The sequence below is a fragment of the Macrosteles quadrilineatus genome, unplaced genomic scaffold, assembly GCF_028750875.1.
Source record: "Macrosteles quadrilineatus isolate MER2022 unplaced genomic scaffold, UCM_ALF_1.0 Scaffold_12__1_contigs__length_5162894, whole genome shotgun sequence".
Taxonomy (NCBI): Eukaryota; Metazoa; Arthropoda; class Insecta; order Hemiptera; family Cicadellidae; genus Macrosteles; species Macrosteles quadrilineatus.
Window position 1 is genome coordinate 2,856,821 of NW_026542605.1, and position 22,713 is coordinate 2,879,533.

Consider the following 22,713-nt stretch of genomic DNA (forward strand, 5'->3'; position numbering starts at 1 on the left):
TAGGTTGGGACGTCTAAAGACGTCTTCAGCCTTGCTGGTTGACTTAAAAATATAAAAACTGATTTTTACTTGTATGTAGCCTATCTATTGTAGGTTTAGTCTCTATAGTCACTTGGGTGTCCAAATATCACATTATGTAACCCAAATGAGCTTGAAAAAACACAAAAAAAATAAGACGTCTTTAGACGTCTAACAATTTACAGTACGCACAAAACTTGAAATGTCAAAAAATTCACTTATTTATTTACAATATATACATCACCAACCACCCACCCACATTGTTTTTTAGTTTACAAACAGGGTGTCTACCAACCGGGAAATCCGGGAAAACCGGGAATTGTACTTAAATTTTTACTGGCCATGAAATGTACGGGAATTGTCCTTAAATGCTAGACTATGTCCTTAAATTTTTAATGGGCCATAATTTTATTGATCGCTAGTTGGTTAGGAGCGCATAAAAGGTTTATCAGATGTTTGTTTACATTTTCATAATTTATTACTAGAGTAATTATGCAATACAAATCCCATTAACAATCTCAAACCCATTAATATTTTATCACGACAATCAAGTGTCAAGTCAAGTACTTCCAAGAACTAACTGTTGACTCAGCAGCTAGCTCATAAAAGTTGTATCACTTTTATTCCTTTACAACTTCTTTTTTTATTACTAGGGTGATTATTATTAGATCCCAAACATATTTTATCTTGAAAATAATAGCTTTATAATGGCTGTTAAATTTCACTTCTTACTTGTTCAGCACGGAGATCGCCTAGTGCCATAAAACTGTTTATGGTTTCATATTAAACATGTAAATAATCTAGTCTTATTTTGTAAGTTAACCCCTTTTTTATGGACATTTTATCTTTCAATTGACAAAACCACAAGCATTGTTGTTTGCATTAATGTTTTATCACTATGTAGGCCTGCTTGGTTTCAAATTATGTCATTGCATTTTCTGTATCTTTGTCTTATATTGTTGGCTATTCAGGTTTCAATGTTTTTTGTTTCCCATATATTTATTTATTGAGTTGTATGCTTTAAGCAATCAAAATCTTATGAACTAGAATGATGATAGTGACTTTGCTGCTATTATAACCTCATTGTTTGTTACTCAGTTTATATAGGCCCTCCTAAATAATTAGGTCTAGGCCTGGGTATTTTGATTCTTGAAAGAGCTGTAAAATATATTAAGAAAATGTAATTGAGCCTAAGATAAACAACTAATGATTGCTATGTGTCGATATTAACTTTGCAAATGAAAATACAATAATCTTACTCTGTGCTTATTGCTTATTAATAGCCACTTACCAAACCTTGAAGAATTGAGTAACAATATGCATTAAAGATTTTTTTTCAAAAGTAGTCGAGAACCTAACGTTGTGCCAGGGCGAATCATGCCAAATTAATCGGCCTGGATCGGATAAGCTATGTTATAAAGTTTACGTGACTGATGGAGATATTTGTCGCTATCGCAGGAGACAATGATTGCGTTTCTCTGTTACACTATAAAAGCTTTACCTAAAGTATAGGTAGGCCTATGTTTGTTTACTTTCAATAAATTTCTATTTTGTTATTTTTAACTCTTATCTATTATTATTTACTTTTCTCTCTGGTACAACTACAGTGAATAACAAGATTAATACAGTTTGACAAATCAGGAAAATTATTCGGTAGGCCTAATGACACCGACAAAGGTTACGGCAAAGTGTCCTTAAATGTACGGGAATTGTCCATGAATTTTTTATCCAGAATGTAGTAGACACCCTGACAAACTATACCGTGGTACATGTCAAAGCATCTGACTGCACACAATGGAGGGTTGTCAGGGCAACCTGGGCAGTAGTGCACCGTTTCCGTTCTTTTTTTTTTTTCTTTAGTGCATTGCCTGCACTTTCTCTTCTTTCTTCGTGCTTACAAGTTGGTTAGGAACAGTTGGTGGGAGTAATGCTCGGATGACCATCAACCTGTAGTTGTACAACTGTTCTTTGTTATCAAAATTTACGGCATTGTACAAGGCCAACCCATTCACTATAAGCACTTGGATAAAGTGTACGAAAACCTTCTTGTACCACCTTACTGTTTTCCTTTCTGAAGGATAGTAGGCCATCATCTGATCGACTCTATCTACACCTTTCATATACACATTGTACTGAACAATGGGCAGAGGCTTACTTCTTGGTTGGCCGTGTCTGTTGTTACTAACTGCCATGGTGTTATCATGTTTGGTGGATAGGTAGGTAACATTTCTCTTGTCTTTCCACTTTGCCAAGCAAACTCCTTCAGCATACACCTGTGTCGTCTCCCCTTTCTTTAGTTTGGCATCCTTTATGGATTCAGAAACAAATTTCCTGTCTGCCCTGACTGTTCCTGTAAAGTAGGTTTTGTTTGCCAGCAATTGTGCAGCCAAACTGAAACTAGTGTAATAATTATCCATGTAGACTGCATCGCCATTTCCAAGGTAAGGCTGCATAAGTTTCATCACAACCTTAGCTGCATGCCTTACTCCACCAACTGTCTGGTCCCCTGACCCATCATAAATGATCAGTTGAAGAGTAAGTCCTTGGCTCTCACAAAGTGAATAAAACTTCACGCCATATTTATGGCATTTTCCTTTCAAGTATTGGCGAAATACTAGTCTACCTTTCCAAAGCATCATACCCTCGTCAATACTAAGTTCTTTCGAGGGATAGTATACCTGCTTCATCTTATTATTGAAATAGTCAAGGAAATGCTGGACTTTGTGTAGGCGTTTGTCTCTGTTTTCTTCGTCATGAAAGGAAAAATGTAGACACCTATAAATAAGCATGAACCTATCTCTAGACATGTGCTTTCTGAAGAAACCTACGTCAAACAAATCATCAGCTCTTTAATAATCCTGCAATCTGTTTATTTTGATATTACCCTGGTGAATTAGTAGTGCTACGAAAATCTTCAGTTCTGGAACGGTGAGCTCCTTCCAGTGGTGGATACGTGAGCCAGGGGTAGTTCTAGGGCCACAAAAAAATTCAAGAGCATAGGCATTAGTGGCACGCACAACATACTCAAGAAACACATCGTCAATTAGTAAAAAAAAAATAGTCAATAGGGCTATTCAAACCAGGGGGTGGAGCACAAAGCCCAGGTTCTTTGGTGAAGGGAAGGTCCCTTAGTCCATATGAGCGAGGTTGCCAGTTTGGTACATAGTCATTTCCATGAATAGGGTCTTCATCGTCAGACTCCGACTCACCTGAGTCAGTTGTAGTCTCAGAATATTCATCTTCTTCTTCACTATTTCGTCGCACATTTGCAGTGCCAGAAGTGGAAGCCAACAATCCCACACTATCACTAACACTCACAATGGACAAAACATACACAAAGTAGCAAAAAACCGCACTAGAATAGGTTACAATACGCCTGGAGCACGTGTCGGACTGCCGCCCACCTGCTCTGTTTGTACTAGAAGGTTCGCAAAAATTCCGCCGCGAGCGCCACCAACTGGAGCGACGGATCTGCAAGCGGTGGTAATGACGTAATACTACAGTATGTCCCCCAAGGGCTGACAGAGTTTCAATTCCCTAGTTTGAAAACTGGGACAACTGTAACACAATTTGCTTAACCTTACACAAGGACGTCTTAGGACGTCCTCCGCTATTTCGTAATGGGTTGAGGACGTCTTAAGCGGGTAATGTGTTAAACACCTTTTTAATGATGTACTAGAAAACCTATGTTGCTATTTGCGTTTATTTACTTGTAAGCTCTTAAATTTTTCAAAATTTCCTGCATTTTAAGGGTCTTAATTTTGGCGTAGAGAGAGGTATATTTTGGGGTATTTTTGGAAAAGGCGCCTCTGGGATAAAAATTGTGTTCCCTTACAATGTAGGCAGTTTCAGTAAAATTAACTGTAAGACCCTGGATTTCAGAATTTTTTAACACCCTGTTCATGACCATAAAGATAAGATTCAAATATTTTCATCAAAATGCTCAGTGAACATACCTTTAAAAAAAAAAGAGATATCACTTAACGCACCCATTGGAACATTTTCCAAAAACTACCCCCAACCCCCAATTTTTTGGGAGATTTCCAAATAATTCCCCCAAATTCTAGGGGGTAAAAATAGGAGTGTTTAAGTTGTTACAGAATGTATGATCATGATCTACCTCAATTGTTTTTGCCGCTATACCTACACTCTTGACCAATTCAGGGTTAAGGGACCATTGTAAACTTCTTTTTAAAGCAAAAGGTGATCTGACAACTGTAAATTTGTATATATTCAAGTGTGTTATTTTTGTAAAAAAATCCTCATTTTTTAGCATATTATTGCACAAGGGGAAGAACTGGTTTGGATAGGCCCTACACCAGATTAACAATAGCACAGCATAGTTTTGTGTACTTTGGTATTATCCGGAGGCCATTTATTTTAGAGGGATTTTTTTACCGGAGACCAAAAATAACTAAATAATTGGAAAAAACATATTTTAATTGACTTATTGAACAAATTTGACATGATTACGATTAGCTGCCTTTGAGTTCTGCCTCCCGGAAGGCAGCGATGTCGTAGAGGATTGTGTTGAATGGGTCACCGCCGCTAGCTGCCACATGTACTCCGCCAAGTAGGTATGCAGCGTGCTGCGGCGGTTTTGTTGGGTTGGGTTATCATAAAGATTTTTGTAGGACTTTCCTATAACGATACCAGATGAGTAACAATACCAGAGATACAGATGATACGCGCGCTCCAGTCAACGACCTGACCTTAGCCTACTTGGAGGGGATTTGGTGGGCGAAAGTATGACTCTGGTATCTTTCAATTCATAACGAAACAAGGAAAGTCCTACAAACATATGTAATGATAACCCCACCTAGCACAACCGCAGCAGCGCGCTGTATAAAGGTGGCCTCCGGATGATACCAAAGTACTAAGTTTTGCTAGTATATCCGTAAAATAGTAAATTGCTTTGCAAGTGAAATACTTTACATTCCTTCTACTCAGCTAAAAGAAAAGTCGATAGTTAGGCTTGCCAACGACCCTTATTACAGTTTAAATGAATTTTTTGCCGTAAACAGTAAAATTTTTATCTAGTTCTTAATTAGTCCCTAGTCTACTGATACCCAGTCTTTCAAACACTTTGTTTGGTTAAGTACCTCACTTTTTGTTACTACAGTTCTGTGTTTTTCAAATGATTTTTAATTTTTTATTTTCTTGTTATCACTGTTGTGTTAAGTGTATTCCTGTGCATTTCAGGCTAAGTCAGTGAAATAGTCAATTTCTGTACCAATGACAGTCTTGAGGTTTTTAATGGCTGTGCTTAGTAATATAATAACTATCTAGTAATCTTAGGCCCTTTTTGATGTCATTTTCATTGTTGACGAGGTCTTTTGTAACTCTGTTATTTAATGACAAATAAAGATTTATGATTTAATATGCTTGTAATGGCATTTTACTCTTAGCTTGTTTATTCTCCATAAGATTAACATGGGTGGTAATTTAATTAATGGAGAGGGGTTAAATTAAGTTAATGAGGATTTTAAACATTTTTAAGGTAATTTGGACCGAAAACCCAACACCCCTAAAAAAATTCAAAGTTCTAGCTCTAATATGAGTGGGTAAGTGGGCTTATTCTAAGGACACAACTATCAGAATTGCGTTTTTCTAAGGGGGTTGAAGCAAAGATACATGAAAGGCAATGGAACAAAATGTACACTATAAAAATTTGTATATAAAACATTAGTTGATTTTATATAATCGTACGTTTCTGTAATTTTAAATTGAAGGAAAACTTCAAATTCAGGATTCCCTTTCACTAAAATCATCCCCCCCAATTTTGAGGGTTGAGTAAGGTGAGTTAAAATTCCTAAATCAGTTAGGGATAAATGTTAGACATATTTAAATATAAGTGTTAGGTCAAACATGACGAAAACATTTTTAACCTTCTCCAAGGCAGCCGAAACGACCAAAAACAGGGAAATAAAGGCAACATTTCAAGTTCAAGCGTGAATTTGGGGGTAAAGGAGTGAAGACGGAAAAAAATATCAAATTACAAAGTTGTAGATTGTTAAAAATAGGTGCTCTCCGTTTCTTGATCAGACCTACATTTGAGCCACAACAGACGTTTAAACAAAGAAACATGAGGAAAAAATACCAAAATTTAAGAAGTTTAGGGCAATATATAAGGGTGAAGGGGTAGAGATAGAAAAAAACATTTAATTACAATATAGCTAGTTTAAATCATAACACAGTAAGTGTTCTCTGTTTTTTTTTTTTTTTTATCAAACCAATGGTTTAGCCACAACAAACGTAAAAAAACAAATTTTCCGGAATTTTCTAAAAATCCGCCATTCTAATTTTTTTAGGGAGGGTTAAAATAGGAAAGTGTAACTTTTTTAAGTTTTCTGGGTGGCTTAGGGCCAAGACCTATAATCGTGCCAAATTTCAAGTCTATAACTCTTCTAGAAGTATGTTAGAATTTGTATACCTGATCAGTCAGTCAGTCAGTGAGCTACATATGTGGCTGTATAAATTAGATTAGATTAGATATATTGCAAGAATGTGCTTTATGTATCCTAAAAAGGCTATCTCTATTCTTCATCATCCCAACAATCTATAATATTATCCATGGTTTTTTGATTTTTTCTAGTTTGAGATTTTGTTATAATAGTACAAATATTATACGATTCCTTCTAAATTCATTGTTTTCGAAATAAATTTAAACTGGCGATACCTACCACCACGTGAGCACACAACATACAGCTGTCTGTTATGTGCTCACGTGGTGGTAGGTACGTCTAAAGACTTATATATTTATACACATAATAAAAAACAAAAAACATTGTTTATCCACTGGCAATTAAATTAAATAAATATTCTATTTTTGTTTTTGGTATACATTTTTATTATTTATCATAAAGAACAAATTACCATTTAAAATAATAGTTGTTAGCGCAGCAACATGCACCGGGTAACTGCTAGTTTTATCACAAATTTAATTGACACTTGTAGCACTTTCAAACAGACAGCCAGTTTCTCCGATGCAATACAGTAGAACCTCTTTAATCCGAACCCCCGTAATCCGAACGTCCACTAATCCGAACGCCTCATTGAACTGGACTCCATACATAGTACAGTAGTTCTTTATTGTATACGTACACACAGTAATTGTTTCTATTGTAATGTAGAGTACTGTTTATTAACTGTGTTTACTACTGTATTAAATAAACACTGCATTTTACTTTATAAAGCATTTGTTCACTTTTCCTGTAACAATTAAGAGCCAATTTAGCCATGTTTTGTCTATTGTTATGTAAAAACAACAATATGTTCTGTAATACGAACTATTCAATAATCCGAACTACCCCCGGTCCCAATTAGTTCGGATTAAAGAGGTTCTACTGTACTTGTCCCAGAAAGGCCTCATTGATATGTTTGATGACATTGGTCGGTTGGTGGGCTGGGAAAGAGTTGTCAGGCTTGACATTCTTAACTTTTACTGTGTCTGCGCTGACCTTTGTCCTCCATGTTCTCAGCTAAGCATGGTGAAAAAAAGTCTCCATGTCTGTGTCAGTTTTCCTGCTCTTATCTCCACTCTTGTGAAACTTTTTCTTTTCTGTGTCCTTCAGGTCTAGATTTATATCTCCAATTACTAATAGATTACCTTTCATTACTCGAATCACCTCAACTATTTAATAAATATAAAGTGTCTCATTTCTGAAAGGCGCCATCAGGCTGTCTGTATACTGCTACTACAATATTTAGTGAATAATTGAACTTCACCTTTGTGGCATTGCTTTCAAAATTACTACTGTTTGATGGTTATGTTTGCAATGTAAAATCCCTTCTGCTTAAAATTAAGATTCCTCCACCTCTATCATCTTTCCTTAAATTGAAAATCTTGTCAAAATAGTCTTAACAAATCCATTATATCTAATAAACTTTCTAAAATATTATTTCCTGTAAAAATGACATCTTCTAGTATTTAAAAACAAATGCCGAAAGATGCTGAAGATTCATCCCAGTTTTTCCTAATTGATCCTATGAAATTGTTATTCCCTGTTTGTAAAGCTTTTTATCACCTGAAGCAATGAAACTGCTAACGTCTTGAAAACTGATATTTTATACTATACATCAGATCTTTATCCATCAAAATCACAAATATTATTTAAAATTATTTTATTTTTATAAAAAAAACATGTTGATGGCTTAACTTTTTAATATAAAAATCCCTAACAACAGAATTGGGCTAACCAACCTTCAGTGAATAACAAATTTCTCACTTAATTGAGACATATTTATTGCTCGGTAACTTTATTAATCTCAATGTTTCTGTTTCGTCCATATTGTTCTAGTTGGTTTAGGCTTGCTTCCAATGTACTTATCTGCTCATCTTGCTGGTATTTAGCTGCTGAATCTCGCTCTCTCCAAAACTGGCAGAACCCCTAACCAGGGCCGTCGCGTGGGTGGGGCGACCAGGGCGACCGCCCTGGGCGCCGCAGTCAGGGGGGCGCCGCGCAAAAGTAATGCAACAAATTAAAAAAAGTTAGATGCACATAACGTATTTTAGAAATGTATAACCACGAATACTAGTTCTATTATTCGTGTGTGTAACTGACTGTTAAATATTACGTTGTATGCCTTTATTGAACAAATACATATTATTTGATACCAATCACTTTATAATTTGCAATATTTTCCAAATTTAATATCAATATAGTATTGAATTAAATTTAGTAATAATAGCCTAAACAGTCAACTCCACTGTGGAGTTGAAAGCTCTGTCCCAACTTAATTATCTTAATATATTGCAATGTCTTATATCTTAATATTGCAAAGTCGTGGTGTTGCTCTGTACACGTAGCTGCCGTACGTGTGTGCGGTCTTAATTCGCCCGACCGGCCGACGATCGACCTTGGGAACCACCCCTATCCCAATCACTCCTTTCTCCTACGGCAGTCTCAGCTGAGCTGCCTAGCTTAGTTTGATGAGTGATTATGAGTTATTTACACTTAATGTTTAGGATCTCATATCTAAATGTGATAACGTGGGTTTCTTTTATTCTGTATAAAAATTCTATTCAGAGTAGGTTTGGATTGAGGTTTTGCATACATTGCATTAATTTCAATTTGCTCTGAATTAATTAATAACATATTCAGTATAGTACTTTTTATACATTTTAACATTTTCTTACATTAATTGGGATTTGGTTATCATCAATTAAAAAGATTTTCATACAAAATTTAAGTAATTTATATCCCTAATAATAATCCCAGATTCCTGACTCTAGTATTTTTGTAAGGTGATTCAATCCCTTTAGGTGTCTGTTTCTGGGGATTAAAACTAATATAGCGACATCATCACTCATTCTTTTTTTGGGGTGGGGGGGCGCCTGGCAACATCCCGCCCCGGGCGCCAAAAAACCACGCGACGGCCCTGCCCCTAACTGTATATTAATGTCATCATATTGGATTCCTATACACCCCAGACTTTTAACCATTTGATCATTGTTTTTTTTTCTTAATATATTCTTTAATTAATTATATTCTTTCAGTCAATCACTTTAATTGTGTAACTACTCCTTCCAGGAATGTTTTTAGTTTTTCTGCATCCTCTACATTTTGTCCATTTATCTTGACTGATTTTCATGGTTCACAGATCCACTCCATCTTGCTTGCTTTTGTTAGTTTTTTAAACATGGCTTAGGTAAACCCAGCACACTTGTAACGATATTCTAATTGACATGTATAATTACAACAAACAATTAAATCAGAATTCTTTAATTCAACCTCCTTACAATTGTCACAACTTACCTTGCAAGAACTTGACAAAAACAGCGACAAGGAAAACTGGACACAAAACTCACAGAGACAAGGAAAACACAACCTTCTTCTATGACTGACAATATTGAACAGGTCTGTTCCCAACTGTCAGACAAATGACCGAAGTGATGGCTATAGGATCGCTAAATGGTGTCCATCACTGAAAACAACATGCCAAAAAGGCGTAATCCTTAAAAAATGTATAGTAAATGAAATTAGTTAAATTTCTTAATTCTTAACTCTAAACATGTTTGCATACATGAAACTACTTACAGACAAAGCTGTTTTGCATTCTGACAATGACAATATTGTTAATATTTTACAGTGCCATGGAAGATTATCCTCAGTCTTCATTGACAGTTGGAGACAAATGTATCAACCAGTTTCTAGAAGCAACATCAACCTACTATGCGGAAGATGGAAATATTTTATGTTTTGAAATGACAACAGAAAACATTCTAGCTTTATTCAGGGAAAACAGTTTAAGGTAAGATGTAAATTAAATAATTGCCTGGTGATTTTTAAATGTGAATCTTACTAATATTATAAATCTGAAAGTTTGTGAGTTTGTGTGTGTGTTTGTGTGTGTGTGTGTGTTGCTCAATCACGCATAAACTACTGGACGGATTGGGCTGAAATTTGGCATGATGATAGCTCACATTCCCGATTAACATTAAAGCATATTATTATCCCAAAAATCCTTTCGGGCTCCGCCCCAGTGGCTCTGTAGTTCCCCATGTTAACCTTATGGTTTTTCATATTTAAAAGGAATTAATGAATCTTAACAGCTGTTTCAATTAAACAAGTTGGTTCTGTTCTATGATGTTCAATAGCATAAAAGTTACAAGGATTACCAACAGGGTGCAGCACTATTATTTTTTTTAATTTATGAAAACAGCTAATTTCCAACCAAAAGGTGAGTGAGCGTAGCGAACGAACTTCAACCAGGACGTGAATGAGCCATGCGAATACTTATGAAGTTAAACGGGGCAAAGCCCGCGGGTACAGCTAGTACCCTAATAAAAAAGGACCAGAACCTAAGAGTTGTTATCAATCCAATCCCAATCAAGGTTTTGTAGCGGGGGGGAAGAAGAATAAGACTATTATATGTAGCTGGAGGGAAATATATGGAGGTTATGGGATAAGATGGTGTAAGAGCGTGGGATATTAGTGGGAATTCGGGTAATCAGGAGGGAATAAACAGGGTAACGCTAATAGGTTAGGAATAGCTGTATCTGGACCAAACTTAGTTTTAGCGTGCTGAATCTGCTACCAATAAAATTAGGAAGATTGCTGGGGACCAGAGGGCAGAGCAGAACACTTGCCAAGCCAGCTTTGATTTACACTAATTTAACTAACTATCTAACTGTAGACCTATCCTTCCAAGTATGAACTGAAAATGAATAATAACTTACTAATATTGATGATTGAATGAGATAATATATAAATTGAATACTGAATGTGAAATATGGATTTGATTGATAACTATTAATTTACATTCTGGGAACATGTGGTTTAGTTTTCAGGTTTGAGAAGGTTGGCTGCAGAGGGCAGCCAACCGGCTAAGTTGTAAATTCCTACATTTTAATGGTCGGGTGAGCCAGAAGGGCTCCCCGCTTGTTACCTTAGGACTTAGCCAAGCATTATTCCATGTGTTAAACTATGGTCACTTATCCATAACATCGAAGAGAAGGCCTGGAGTTTTTTGGAGAGGTTTTTTGACAAAGACTGAGGACAAGAGTGTAGGGAGGTAGAGCAGCAAAAAATGCAGTCGCGGCAGGCAACGAGTTGGTCATGCAGCCCGGCTTCGCGAAATGCACACACTATATCAAATATAGCGTGTCGCTATGCGTTACAGTTTTGGAAAAAGCTCGAGCCTCAAAGTAGTTTTTGGAGCCGAGCCTTCGTACATAATATTTATATATATATATACGTAGGCCTATATATATGCGTCCGTTAGCGCAATAACTTGGGCAAAAATCATCCGATTTTAATCAAATTTGGTATAAACGTGTAAACCTACGTTTATTCGAACAAGTTCGTAAACCAGTATGATCAGACTATGGGAACTCCTGTTTATGGGGTACAATTTTTTCCCCCATTTTTGACTCTATAAAGATAAAATAAACAATTTCTTTCCAAACCATTTTATAGAGGTTAAAAAAACTAATTTGGTATATTGGCATTGTAGTATGCCTAACAGTCACGGAGGTAATTCAAAAAATTGTAAATCTAAAATGCCCATGATATTCTTATGGGGAATAAATAAACTGTTGTAGTTTGCTAGTTTATTTTAATCAAATTTGGAAATTTTGTTACTATACATACTAAGCTATTAAATTAACGATAAAAACCCCCACCTTAATACCTTCCTTGTAGCAGGAAACCTAAGTACTCATTAAAAATCAATGTTATTGAAGTAACACCCACCATTGGCGGATCCCCTTTTTTTTTTTTTTTTTTTTGTTCGTATCTACGCCAACGGCATTTTTGTAATGAAGTCAAACACTTTTAAGGGAAAGCGGTCCAAACCCATTAAAGTTTTGTTTTATTTCTCCTGGCCCCTCTTATGGAGAACTTAACTGCTACTCTTATGGAGAACAAGAAAATTGATGTGGTTTGCTTGTTTATGGATGAATTTAGATTAAATTTGGAAAATTTATTTTTTTATCCTATACTATTTATCAACATTATTCAAAAACACGTTTTACCTTCCCCGAAGCTTAAGCAACCCTAGGTACTTGTTAAATCTAATTTTAATATTATTTAAATAGGGAATAAACATGTCTTGTTTATGGAAATATTATAGTAAAATCCAACAAATTGAAAATTGCTTAGTCTGTAAGTTTGCTGTGTTGGGGTTATTGTTTTTGTTTTCTCATCTCTCTTTAATTTACAGGAAAAGGGCCAAGGAGATGATGAACAAAATTAAAAGAGTGCAAACTGATGTGGGTGTGCTCATAGAAGAACTGAATAGTGATGACGAGGACCTTTTTTAATCTCCACGTTGTGGTCAACATTGTAATGGTAAGAAAAAACACCCAAAACCTTGAAATAAACCTTAGTTAAGTTTTTAGCTAGATACTTAGAAAAAGGCTTGTTTAGTTTAAACTGTCCATAAATGATCCTCTAGCTAAAGAATCAAATTGTTGGTAACAAAACTGTATGAGATAAAAATAAAATACTCCCAATTTTTTACCTAGAGAACATCGATAAAATGAACTAGTGGTGACATTGGTTTAGTTAAATATTAATATTTTCTGTTTTTCAGGTGTCTCTGAGAGAGTTTAAATAGAAGTACAAAGAAAAATGGTGTTACCACCAGGAATATTTTTATCAACTATTTTTATTGTTACAACAACTCTTTTGTACAAAGGGCTATTTTTGTATTGTTTGAGACCTCAGTTGTGATTTTGTATGCTCATGAATACTGTTGTGTTGATATAAAAAGAGTGTTAATGCAGAAATTGCAATTTAGTGTATGAATATAAAAGTTGTTATGAACGGATCTCAACCAAGTTCCCATTGAGGTCAAGTGTGCTAGTTCAAATCTTAAATAAGACTGGAGCCGTGTTCTTTACTTCATTCAGCACGATTCTTTTAATTTTCCACTCTGTGCACAATTAGTCTCGTCATAGTACCTGAAAAGAATATGAAGGAAATTTGCTGCTACCACCAAGTATCAATGTCTTTTCGTGATAAGATTTCTATGGTCTGAGGAGTCAACAGCTATTGAAGTCCACCGGTAGTTGGTGTATGTAAACAGAGTTAAGTGTTTAGACGTAGAACAGGAACTTAAATGCTGGAGAGAGTTTGAATGTAGTCTTATCTTGTACGGTGTAGGCTGGCTTTGGTTGTTCATCAGTCTCACTTAGGGAATTGGCCAAAGTTAAAAGGATTTTGCTTGCAATCTCAGTGTGAGTGATCCTGAGATTTTTAACAGAAATAGACATCTATATAAGACAATCAAGAACAATAGATCCTGGTAGTCTTGAAACACAAGTGCAGTTTTCTCAACTTCAATCAATCTTTGGATGAAAACTGATAAACTTCTGCTGATAGCCTCGTACAAATGTACTTAGTCTTCTGCAAACTCCCTGAACTACTCATTCAAATTTTACATGGAAAGGTCAACTGGCAATAGGTTGTAAGAAGGGTTGACCCCTTCGTACATAAAATCTAACACAGAACGTAATATATTCTTGACTGATGCATAGACTTTCCCTTACATTATTGTCAGCTTCTAATCATCTAATATCTAATATGAGTATAAACCATCTAGAATGATGGGGAATGAATTACAGAACACAGCATTGGCCTAGCTCACTTGGCCGCAACAGGAGTTCGATGGAGACCACTAGGGATGGGTTGGTTGTTAATATTGGTTGTCAGTTTTACCGGTTTTGAGCAAAAAACCCCAAACCAAGAATTGATATAAAAAGTCGATTTTTCGGTTGTTCAATAATTTTTCTGGTAATGGTAATTGGTCAAGAGCACATAACAGTTTTATTAGATTTCTGCTTTTACTTTCTACTGATTTTCTGCTTGGACTTTCATATTTATCACTAGAATATTGATGTAATTACAATACCACTAATACTTTTATCAGGGCAGTTAGTTAATAGTTAATAGTTTTTAAGAGTATCTACTCAAGGTCGAGTGAAGTGGTTCCAATATGAATCGAGAAGTTGAGCTCATAAAAATTGTGTCAATTATTCCTTTGCAACTTCTTCTATTTATTGCTAGGATAACTATGCAATCCCACACCCATTTAACATTTTATCATGGAAATAATAGTTTTATGATGGCTATTACATTTCCCTTCTGGCCCGTACAGTATTTTTATCGTACACATCCAATTAGGCTGGCCACTGTTGTAAAACTGTTTATTTTCCATTTTAAACTTTGTCATATTTATAACTTAAAATAGCCTTTGTTTTATGGGTAGGCCTACTTATCTTTTATTTGACACACACATTTTTAGGTTATGTACTTGGTCTCAAATCTGCCAATGCACTTTGGTACCTTTGTCTCATATTGTTGTTGTCATAACATACAGCGTTCCTATATTATCCTGACAGTTGACAATTGTTAAGATACCATAATTTATTGAGGCCTCTACATGAAGCTCGAGTTATATTTGAAGCATGTGTGGTTCCTTTTGCAAAAGTAGAGAGAAACATTCCAGTAACTAAAAAAAAAGCCCCAACTTATTAAAAAAACCCCTAACCGAACCATTAAAATCAACAACTGACCCTTCGCTGCAGACAACCCTGGGATACAGAATACATCTTGAAAAAAACTATGATATAACTCAGTTCCGGCTATTAATTTTTATTGTCCAATTTTGGATTTGTTTTGTTTTCAAGTGAAATGGTTTTATTTATTTTTACACAACTACGATGGCATGAGGTATTACTAAATCAATATTGCAATTTCTGTGTTACATTTCTTAGGTTCACATAATGTACGTTTTAGTACAGCCTTGTTAATTGTACATAGTTTGTATGTATTCATTTATAATGTCGTTAAGTTGAATGTTGAATATTAATACTATGACGTTTTCATATTTTGGTTGAAAAGTATGTTTTACAAACCGTTACACAGTTTAAAGTACCCACAAATTCATGAATTTTGTCAATTTTGAAAAAATCGGTAACAAGTCTTGAATTTTGCGGTCAAACCTTAAAATAGGGATGAGTTGATTTATATCTGCCGAAACTAAAACCATACGACTTTTGGCTGGACATTTTAGTGATACAAAATATTTCAGTTTAGTATGTATGTTATGAAACTTCCTAATTCCTTGTAAGAAGACACTCCTTAACTAAATGTCAACTTTTGTTTGTAAGGCCATTGGTTTACCATGTAACGATACGTTTTTCTGATTTATTTGTCAACTTTTAAGTTATAACTTTAAACAGGTCGATTCTCTTGTTAATATTATGAATTCAGACTGGGTTAGTTACAGTGGTATGTTAATTTTCCTTTAGTTTGAAGAACCCCTTAACATTTTATTTTTAAAACTTATATGATGTTTATTTAAGAAGCATGTATTGCAAATACCTGTAACTAAACATAATGAAATTATGCTGAAATATAATAGTGCCTGATACTACTTTACAACAAGATAAGCAGTAGTTAAAGCTGCGAGTCTTTAAAAAAAGTACATTTTGAACTGCTGAAATTGTGCAAGAAAATTTTTTATTCAATTCCTTGGTTTAAACTCCATATTTTAATATTCCATTATTATGTATAAAAATGGAAAAAAAATATTTTGCAATTTATTTATGTTGAATGATTTTTTATGATACGTTCGGTAGAGTAATCTTTAAATTTCAATCAACTGTTTCAAGCTATTTCCTTGTACTGGTAATAATCTGGTAATTTTTTACATGAGTTTTAAGTTTAAATTTAACATTATGACTCTTTGAAACCTTGTTGAAGTTACCTTGGACATGTTATTTAAGTTTTTTTGAATAAACAGTTTTATTCATCCAATTTAATTATTTGTGTATCTTATTCCCTTTTACACTTTCAATTGTTCACTGTAAAAGTAAACTGGTTGTTTTACAATTGGTTTTGTGTCTACAATTGACTTCGGTGTCCAAAAGTCAATGGTTATGCATACTTATCTATATCTATATCATATAATATATTAAAAACATGACAGGGTTTTTATTTCATGATTCCGAATCAACCAATCGACAGATTTTCATTATTTTTGTGTTGAAAGAAAGATAATTTTGAGAACTAGGGAATGTCAAAGCCATAATTTTAGTTTAGGTTTACGTTTTTTAAAGTTTTTGTTTTAACTCTTAAAAAGTCTAGCAGACCACTCTAACAATCTAGACTAGCATTTGGTATAATAATACTATTTACCTAAGGCTGCGGCTCCACTTGCCGTAAATTGTAGCGCGCTACACGCTACAGTTGGTGGCTCCACTAGCAGCAGAGTACGAACTACAATCTGCAGCGTCCTCACATTGCACCGTGGCTCCACTAGCAGTTTAGTATCGCGCCGCGGTCAACTTGGCCCTAGATCATGCCACAAATTAACATTCATAGTGTTGTTATCAGTGTAATTTTAATCTTTTATCTTTTAATCTTTTATATTTTTTTAAATCTTTTATCAAGACGACGCCGATCACAGCAGCAAAAATGGTGGATCTATCCAATATTAAGCAACAGAAAGTCCGAAGGGATGTTCCACACATTGCATACTAAACTACAAAAGTATTCAGACAAGTTTTTTTTTTTTTTTTTTTTTTTATCGAATGTCCCAAAACGCGTTTGATTACTTAATAGAAGCAGTATCAACACGTTTGAAGACGAAGTATACCAAACTAAGAGAAGCAATTGGAGTAGAGGAAAGAAAGGCTTTCAGTGACATTAAGGTAATTTTACAGAATTGTAACTAATTAATTTTATACAGTGGACCCTCGCTTTAACAATCCTCGGTGTGTCGTACTACTCTACTTTAAATGGTAATTTTATCTCTTATTTCTATTCTATTTCCATTTTAATTTTATTGCACTAATTTACCCTCAGAAGTAATATTTCTAAGTAACCAATGTACGCTGAATATCAATTAGTTTAGTGAGTTTTTGTTGTACCTATTATAATAATCTAAAAACAGACATTTAGGAGCTTTTCATTATAGTGAGGTCTAATACATAGTGACTGGAATCGGTACATGTGGTGGACCTTGATAACCTCAGGAGATACCACTTTACGAATCATGGCCTCCATTTAAACAATACAGGAAAAAACGTACTGGTTCGCCTTATCACTAACAAAATTAAAAAAATAATGAACTGTCAGGCTAATATTGATCAAGAAAATCATCTTGAAAAACCTAGAATCTATGTAACGGACAGGCACATGTCAAAGATAATAGAAGAGTATAGGAGTGATCGGACTGTAGCTTTTGCACATAGCATCTCGGCTGACTTCTGTGATTCCCGCCATATGTCTGCTGGTGTGGCAGTTGTCTTCAAAGACTATTTTGGCAAACCAAGTCCCTCCCAATGCCTTAGTCACCACTTAGCCCTACAAAACACCCAAGGGGCCTCAATCTACAGCCTTATAACAAAGAACCGTTATTATGGCAAACCTAACAACTGGGACTATGACACGGCCTTTCACCAACTGAAAAACGACTTCAAAAGAAGAGGGTTTCACCATCTAATATGCTCACACATCGGATGTGTGCGAGATAAAATTAAACTGGAAAAATTTACTTCAAACATTGTCGACTTTCAACGTGAAACCGAGGCAGATGTTACTATTGTGTCCTATCATCAAGACTCCCACAGAGAATTGAGAAACGGCTTGTCTCATACAGAATTTCTCCACAAAATGACAAATTTATTGCACATGAAGACACAACTAGTGAGCATAGCGGCACAAGAAAATATTGGTGATGAGTCCCTGACAATACCAACTTGTCATAATCTACCTGCTTCAAAAACACAGCCACCTGACTCAACCACAGTGGTTAGAGCCCAACCTGCTGCATCCCCGGAGTCGACAACTGAGAAATTGTCCAGCCCCCAGGCAACTCCAACCCAGTCAACTGTAGTCACCATTGAGGGAGGGAGAAGTCCTACATCAGCTTCACCAACATCAGCTTCTGTAGTGTCCAGTGAAAGTGCTAATGGTCATTCTAGTGAGTCCCACAGTAGTAATGATGGGATTAGTCTACCCGTGCCCTCTTTAAACTGCTCTCCAAAGGTAACTCTGGTCACATAGCTAAAACTTTAAAATTCAAAGATACAACAATTTTCCATCAAAATATCCAAGGCTTAGCCTCAAAATTAGAGTCCTTACAAATTGTTCTTGATGAAATAAACCCCGATATAATAGTTTTAACAGAACACAAAATAAAATTGCAGGAAATTGATCGTTTGAACATTGAACATTACAAGCTCAACTCTTATTTTTGCCGTACAAGTTCTAATTGGGGAGGAGTTGTAATTTTAAGTAAAGAGCACTTAATTTGGTCACGGGTGGCTATTCCCAATCAGGAATGTATTCTGGAAGAGAAGCAGTTTGAGTGTTGTGCTACAATGTTTGTAATTGATAAGGTTAAATTTGTCTTGTTAGGTGTATACAGATCCCCAAAGAGCAATGTTAATGTGTTTTTGGATAGGCTTGAGAGTATTATCAACTCTTTTGTTTCCAAAAATTTGAAAAATACACATTTAATAGTTGCAGGTGATATTAATATCGATGTACTGGAAACCGACAACAATCGAGCAAAAAACACACTTTGCAGGTTGAAAAACATTTTAAGGAGTTTTCATATGAGTTGTGCTGTAAATTTTCCAACCCGAGTTTTTAATGGATCAACTTCAGCAATAGATAACTTTCTTACTAACTTTAAAAAAGATGAAATTAAAGCAAGCGGTGTAATTACATTACTGTCAGATCATGACGGTCAAATTCTCCAAATTTTAAATTCACAAACTAAACAATGTAATACTGATTATATAATTGACAATAGGAGACAATTTAGTAAAGAAAATAAAGAATTGTTTAAAAATTACCTAGAAGCTGAAAATTGGCAGACAGTTATTTTTTCTCCAGTTGATAAAAAATTTGATGTTTTTTTCAAACTGCTCTTATACTACTTTGACTTATCATTCCCAAAAAGAACAATGAAATTAAGAACTACAAGAAAATCTTGGATAAATGACAGTTTAAGGGAAGAGAAAAAACAGATTATTCAAATAAATAAACAAGCTCGTTTCAATAATGACTTAAATTTGGCAAAATTAGGTAGATTAAGAAATAAAATATATAGAAAAAAACTGATTGAAGTAAAAAAACAGTTTTATGATAGCAAGATTAAGAAATCCAAAAATGTAATTAAAACTACTTGGGATATTATAAACTCAGAAACCAGGAAAAGTTCAGTTAATTGCACAAATAATATATTTTTAGTAAATGGAAACAAAAGAGTTACAGATCCTCTCGAAATTAGTAATTTATTCAATTCTTATTTTATTAATGTTGTGAAGGACAGGCCTATTAATGTGTCCCCTTCTTGTAGCCAACAGACTTCCAGAGATATCCGTGAACAACTATCTCCAACCGGCTCAACCTGTGTCAATATTCAAAATCAATTCTATTTTCGTGACACTAATAAAGATGAAATTGAAAAAATTATAAATTCTTTTAAAAACAAACTATCCTCCAGCCATGACGGGATTCCAATGTCAGTCATAAAATTTGTAAGAAAGCAGCTAAGTAAAATTCTCTCTCATTTAATCAACTCCTCTTTTGTTAGTGGCATTTTTCCAGACAATTTAAAAATTGCTAAAGTAATACCAATTCCTAAATCTAATGAGGCTACAGATATTGGTAATTACCGACCAATATCTTTGCTATCACCAATATCTAAAATTTACGAGAAAATTGTTTCTAATCAATTAACTGTGTTCTTAGAAGAAAATTCAATCCTAGAAGACATCCAACACGGATTTAGGAAAGATAAGTCCACTATTACAGCGATTGTTAGCTTTGTCGAATCAGTCATTGAGTCAATTGACAAGGGTGAGCACGTGTTGGGAGTGTTCATGGATTTATCGAAGGCGTTTGATAGCGTTAATCATGAACTATTACTTTTTAAATTAGAAAAAATTGGAATCAGGTATAACTCTCTTAATTTGTTTAAATCATACTTATCAAATAGACAACAGTTTGTTGAAATAACTCACATCACTAAAGACAATTATAAATCAAAATACAGTTCAAATATGGGCACAATAAGATCTGGTGTACCTCAAGGATCGGTCCTGGGACCTTTACTTTTCATTTGTTACTTAACAAATTTTAAAAAGTGTCTAAATTTTGCCCCATGTACAGGTTTGTATCTTTATGCAGATGACTCTAATCTTAAAGTATCTGGGAAAACTGCAGAAGATGTTGAGTTGCTATCCACAATAGAAATAGCTTGTATTGAGGATTTTTTTAATAATCACAATTTAAAATTAAATGAAAGTAAAACCAAATGTGTCACATTCAAAACAAAACAAAACAAAAACAATTCCAATCCTAATATTGAAGTAAATAACCAACCAATTGAAATAACAGAAGCCGTAAGGTTCCTTGGCCTGACATTGGACAGCAACTTGTCTTGGGACAAACATTGTAAACTTGTTATCAATAAAATAAATTCTGGTCTTTGTGCGATTAGAAAAATGTCAAAACTATGCAGTGTTGATGTTTTAAAAATGATCTATTTTTCCCATATTCAATCCCATATATCTTATGGCATATGTGTATATGGAGCCACCTCAAATTCGAATCTAGACCAAATTTTGACAATACAGAAGCAATCAATCAGAGCTATGTTAAAAATGAACAAAGATGATTCTGCAAAAGAACACTTTAAACGTCTAAGGATCCTCACTGTTTATGGTTTGTATGTTCTTGAATGTATTATGTTTGTCAAAAACAAAAATTTTATTCCACCAATTAAAGAAAATAATCATAACTACAATACACGTAACAAAAATAATTTTGTAATTGGAAAACACAAATTAGAGCTCTTCAAAAAAAAGACTGTCAATGCAGGACATGAATTTTTAAAATTTATTCCTTTGAAAATTAAAACAGAACAAAAACCCAACATTTTTAAAAAACGTCTCAAGGAATATTTAATGGACCTGTCCTTGTACTCGTTAGACGAATTGAAAATGGCGATATCATAGTTTTAAGCATTAGTTTTAACTTATTTGACACTATTCATGTACAACTATGTATACTATGAATAAAGATTCTTGACTATGACTATGACTATGACTATAATAATCATAATAATTTTATGAGTGCTGCATTTAAAAACAAATTGAATGCTTTCACGTATATTTGTTTCTCCAATCACTAATTCTAATTTAATAATAATTCCTAATATAATAATTTCACAGTCCAGTTTAGGCACCATTGATTACAAATCAATCCACAAAAATTAAAAACCAAGGACACTAAAAAATCTATATAGTGATTGTAGCGTGTGTCTGTGCCTGTATACCGGTCGGCTATACGTACACTGACTTGGCGCGGCACTACAATCTACAGCTAGTGGAGCCGTCTGTTGGCTGCAAAATGTAGCGCGAAAATGGTCCGAGTTCCATTTCCACGCGAAGCTACATTCTACGGCGCGCCGTTAAATGTAGCGCGCTGCAGACTGTCGCTAGTGGAGTTTGATCGCTGCCTTCCCATTTCTTCAACTGACCAGCTACAATTTGCAGCGCGGCAATCTACGGCAAGTGGAGCCGCGGCCTAACACAACACAAATGTGTGACACAAATTTAACATTTGGATAATAATCGTATACGTAGGGTTGACTTTTAAATGCTATGTGTAATGCTTTAATCATTGATACCTCACATAAACATTGGACAAGGTCCCATCATTAGTTGTCAATCAGTACGTTCAGAATAAAAAGACTAAATATACTGATAAGAAGAAAATAACAATACAAAAAAATCTACAATCAATCATTTTAAAATTGACTAACCCTGTGCTATCTCAGATGTGTTACCTAATGTTGGTTTTTATAACCTAGCTGTTCTAAATTATATTCGGTTGTAATTGACTACTTGATTCCTGTACGTAGGACGGGCCAACAGCTCGTATTATTATTATTATTGAGCGGAGCGAGCGAAGCTCTTATACGTCGACTTTTATGCATTTCGTAATACGCAAACTCCTCCTAGACGGCTGAATCAATCGTTTTCAAATTTTGGGAGGTGGTAAAGACCATATCGGTGAGTGCCAACATCTATATGGCGTTAAAAATAACTCTCAGGAATCCGCCCCACTGGGTCTCAAAGTTTCAATGTAATCCTTATGGAAGCAGCATTTGACACATAAACAAAGACATATGATCAGCTGTTGACTTTTGAATGCAGTAGAT

General features: G+C 34.7%; 1 protein-coding gene across 2 annotated transcripts in view; it reads left to right on the forward strand.

Annotated features, from left to right (window-relative positions):
* LOC129004852 (uncharacterized) overlaps positions 1 to 16,276 on the forward strand; it is an 87,472-nt gene extending 71,196 nt beyond the window's left edge. For both annotated transcript variants that reach the window (XM_054433525.1, XM_054433526.1), the window contains 3 exons: positions 10,111 to 10,272; positions 12,685 to 12,812; positions 13,057 to 16,276. In XM_054433525.1, coding sequence (XP_054289500.1) covers positions 10,111 to 10,272; positions 12,685 to 12,784 — 262 coding nt within the window. In that variant the 3' untranslated portion in view covers positions 12,785 to 12,812; positions 13,057 to 16,276. The remainder of the gene's footprint in view (positions 1 to 10,110; positions 10,273 to 12,684; positions 12,813 to 13,056) is intronic.
* Positions 16,277 to 22,713: the final 6,437 nt, after the last annotated feature.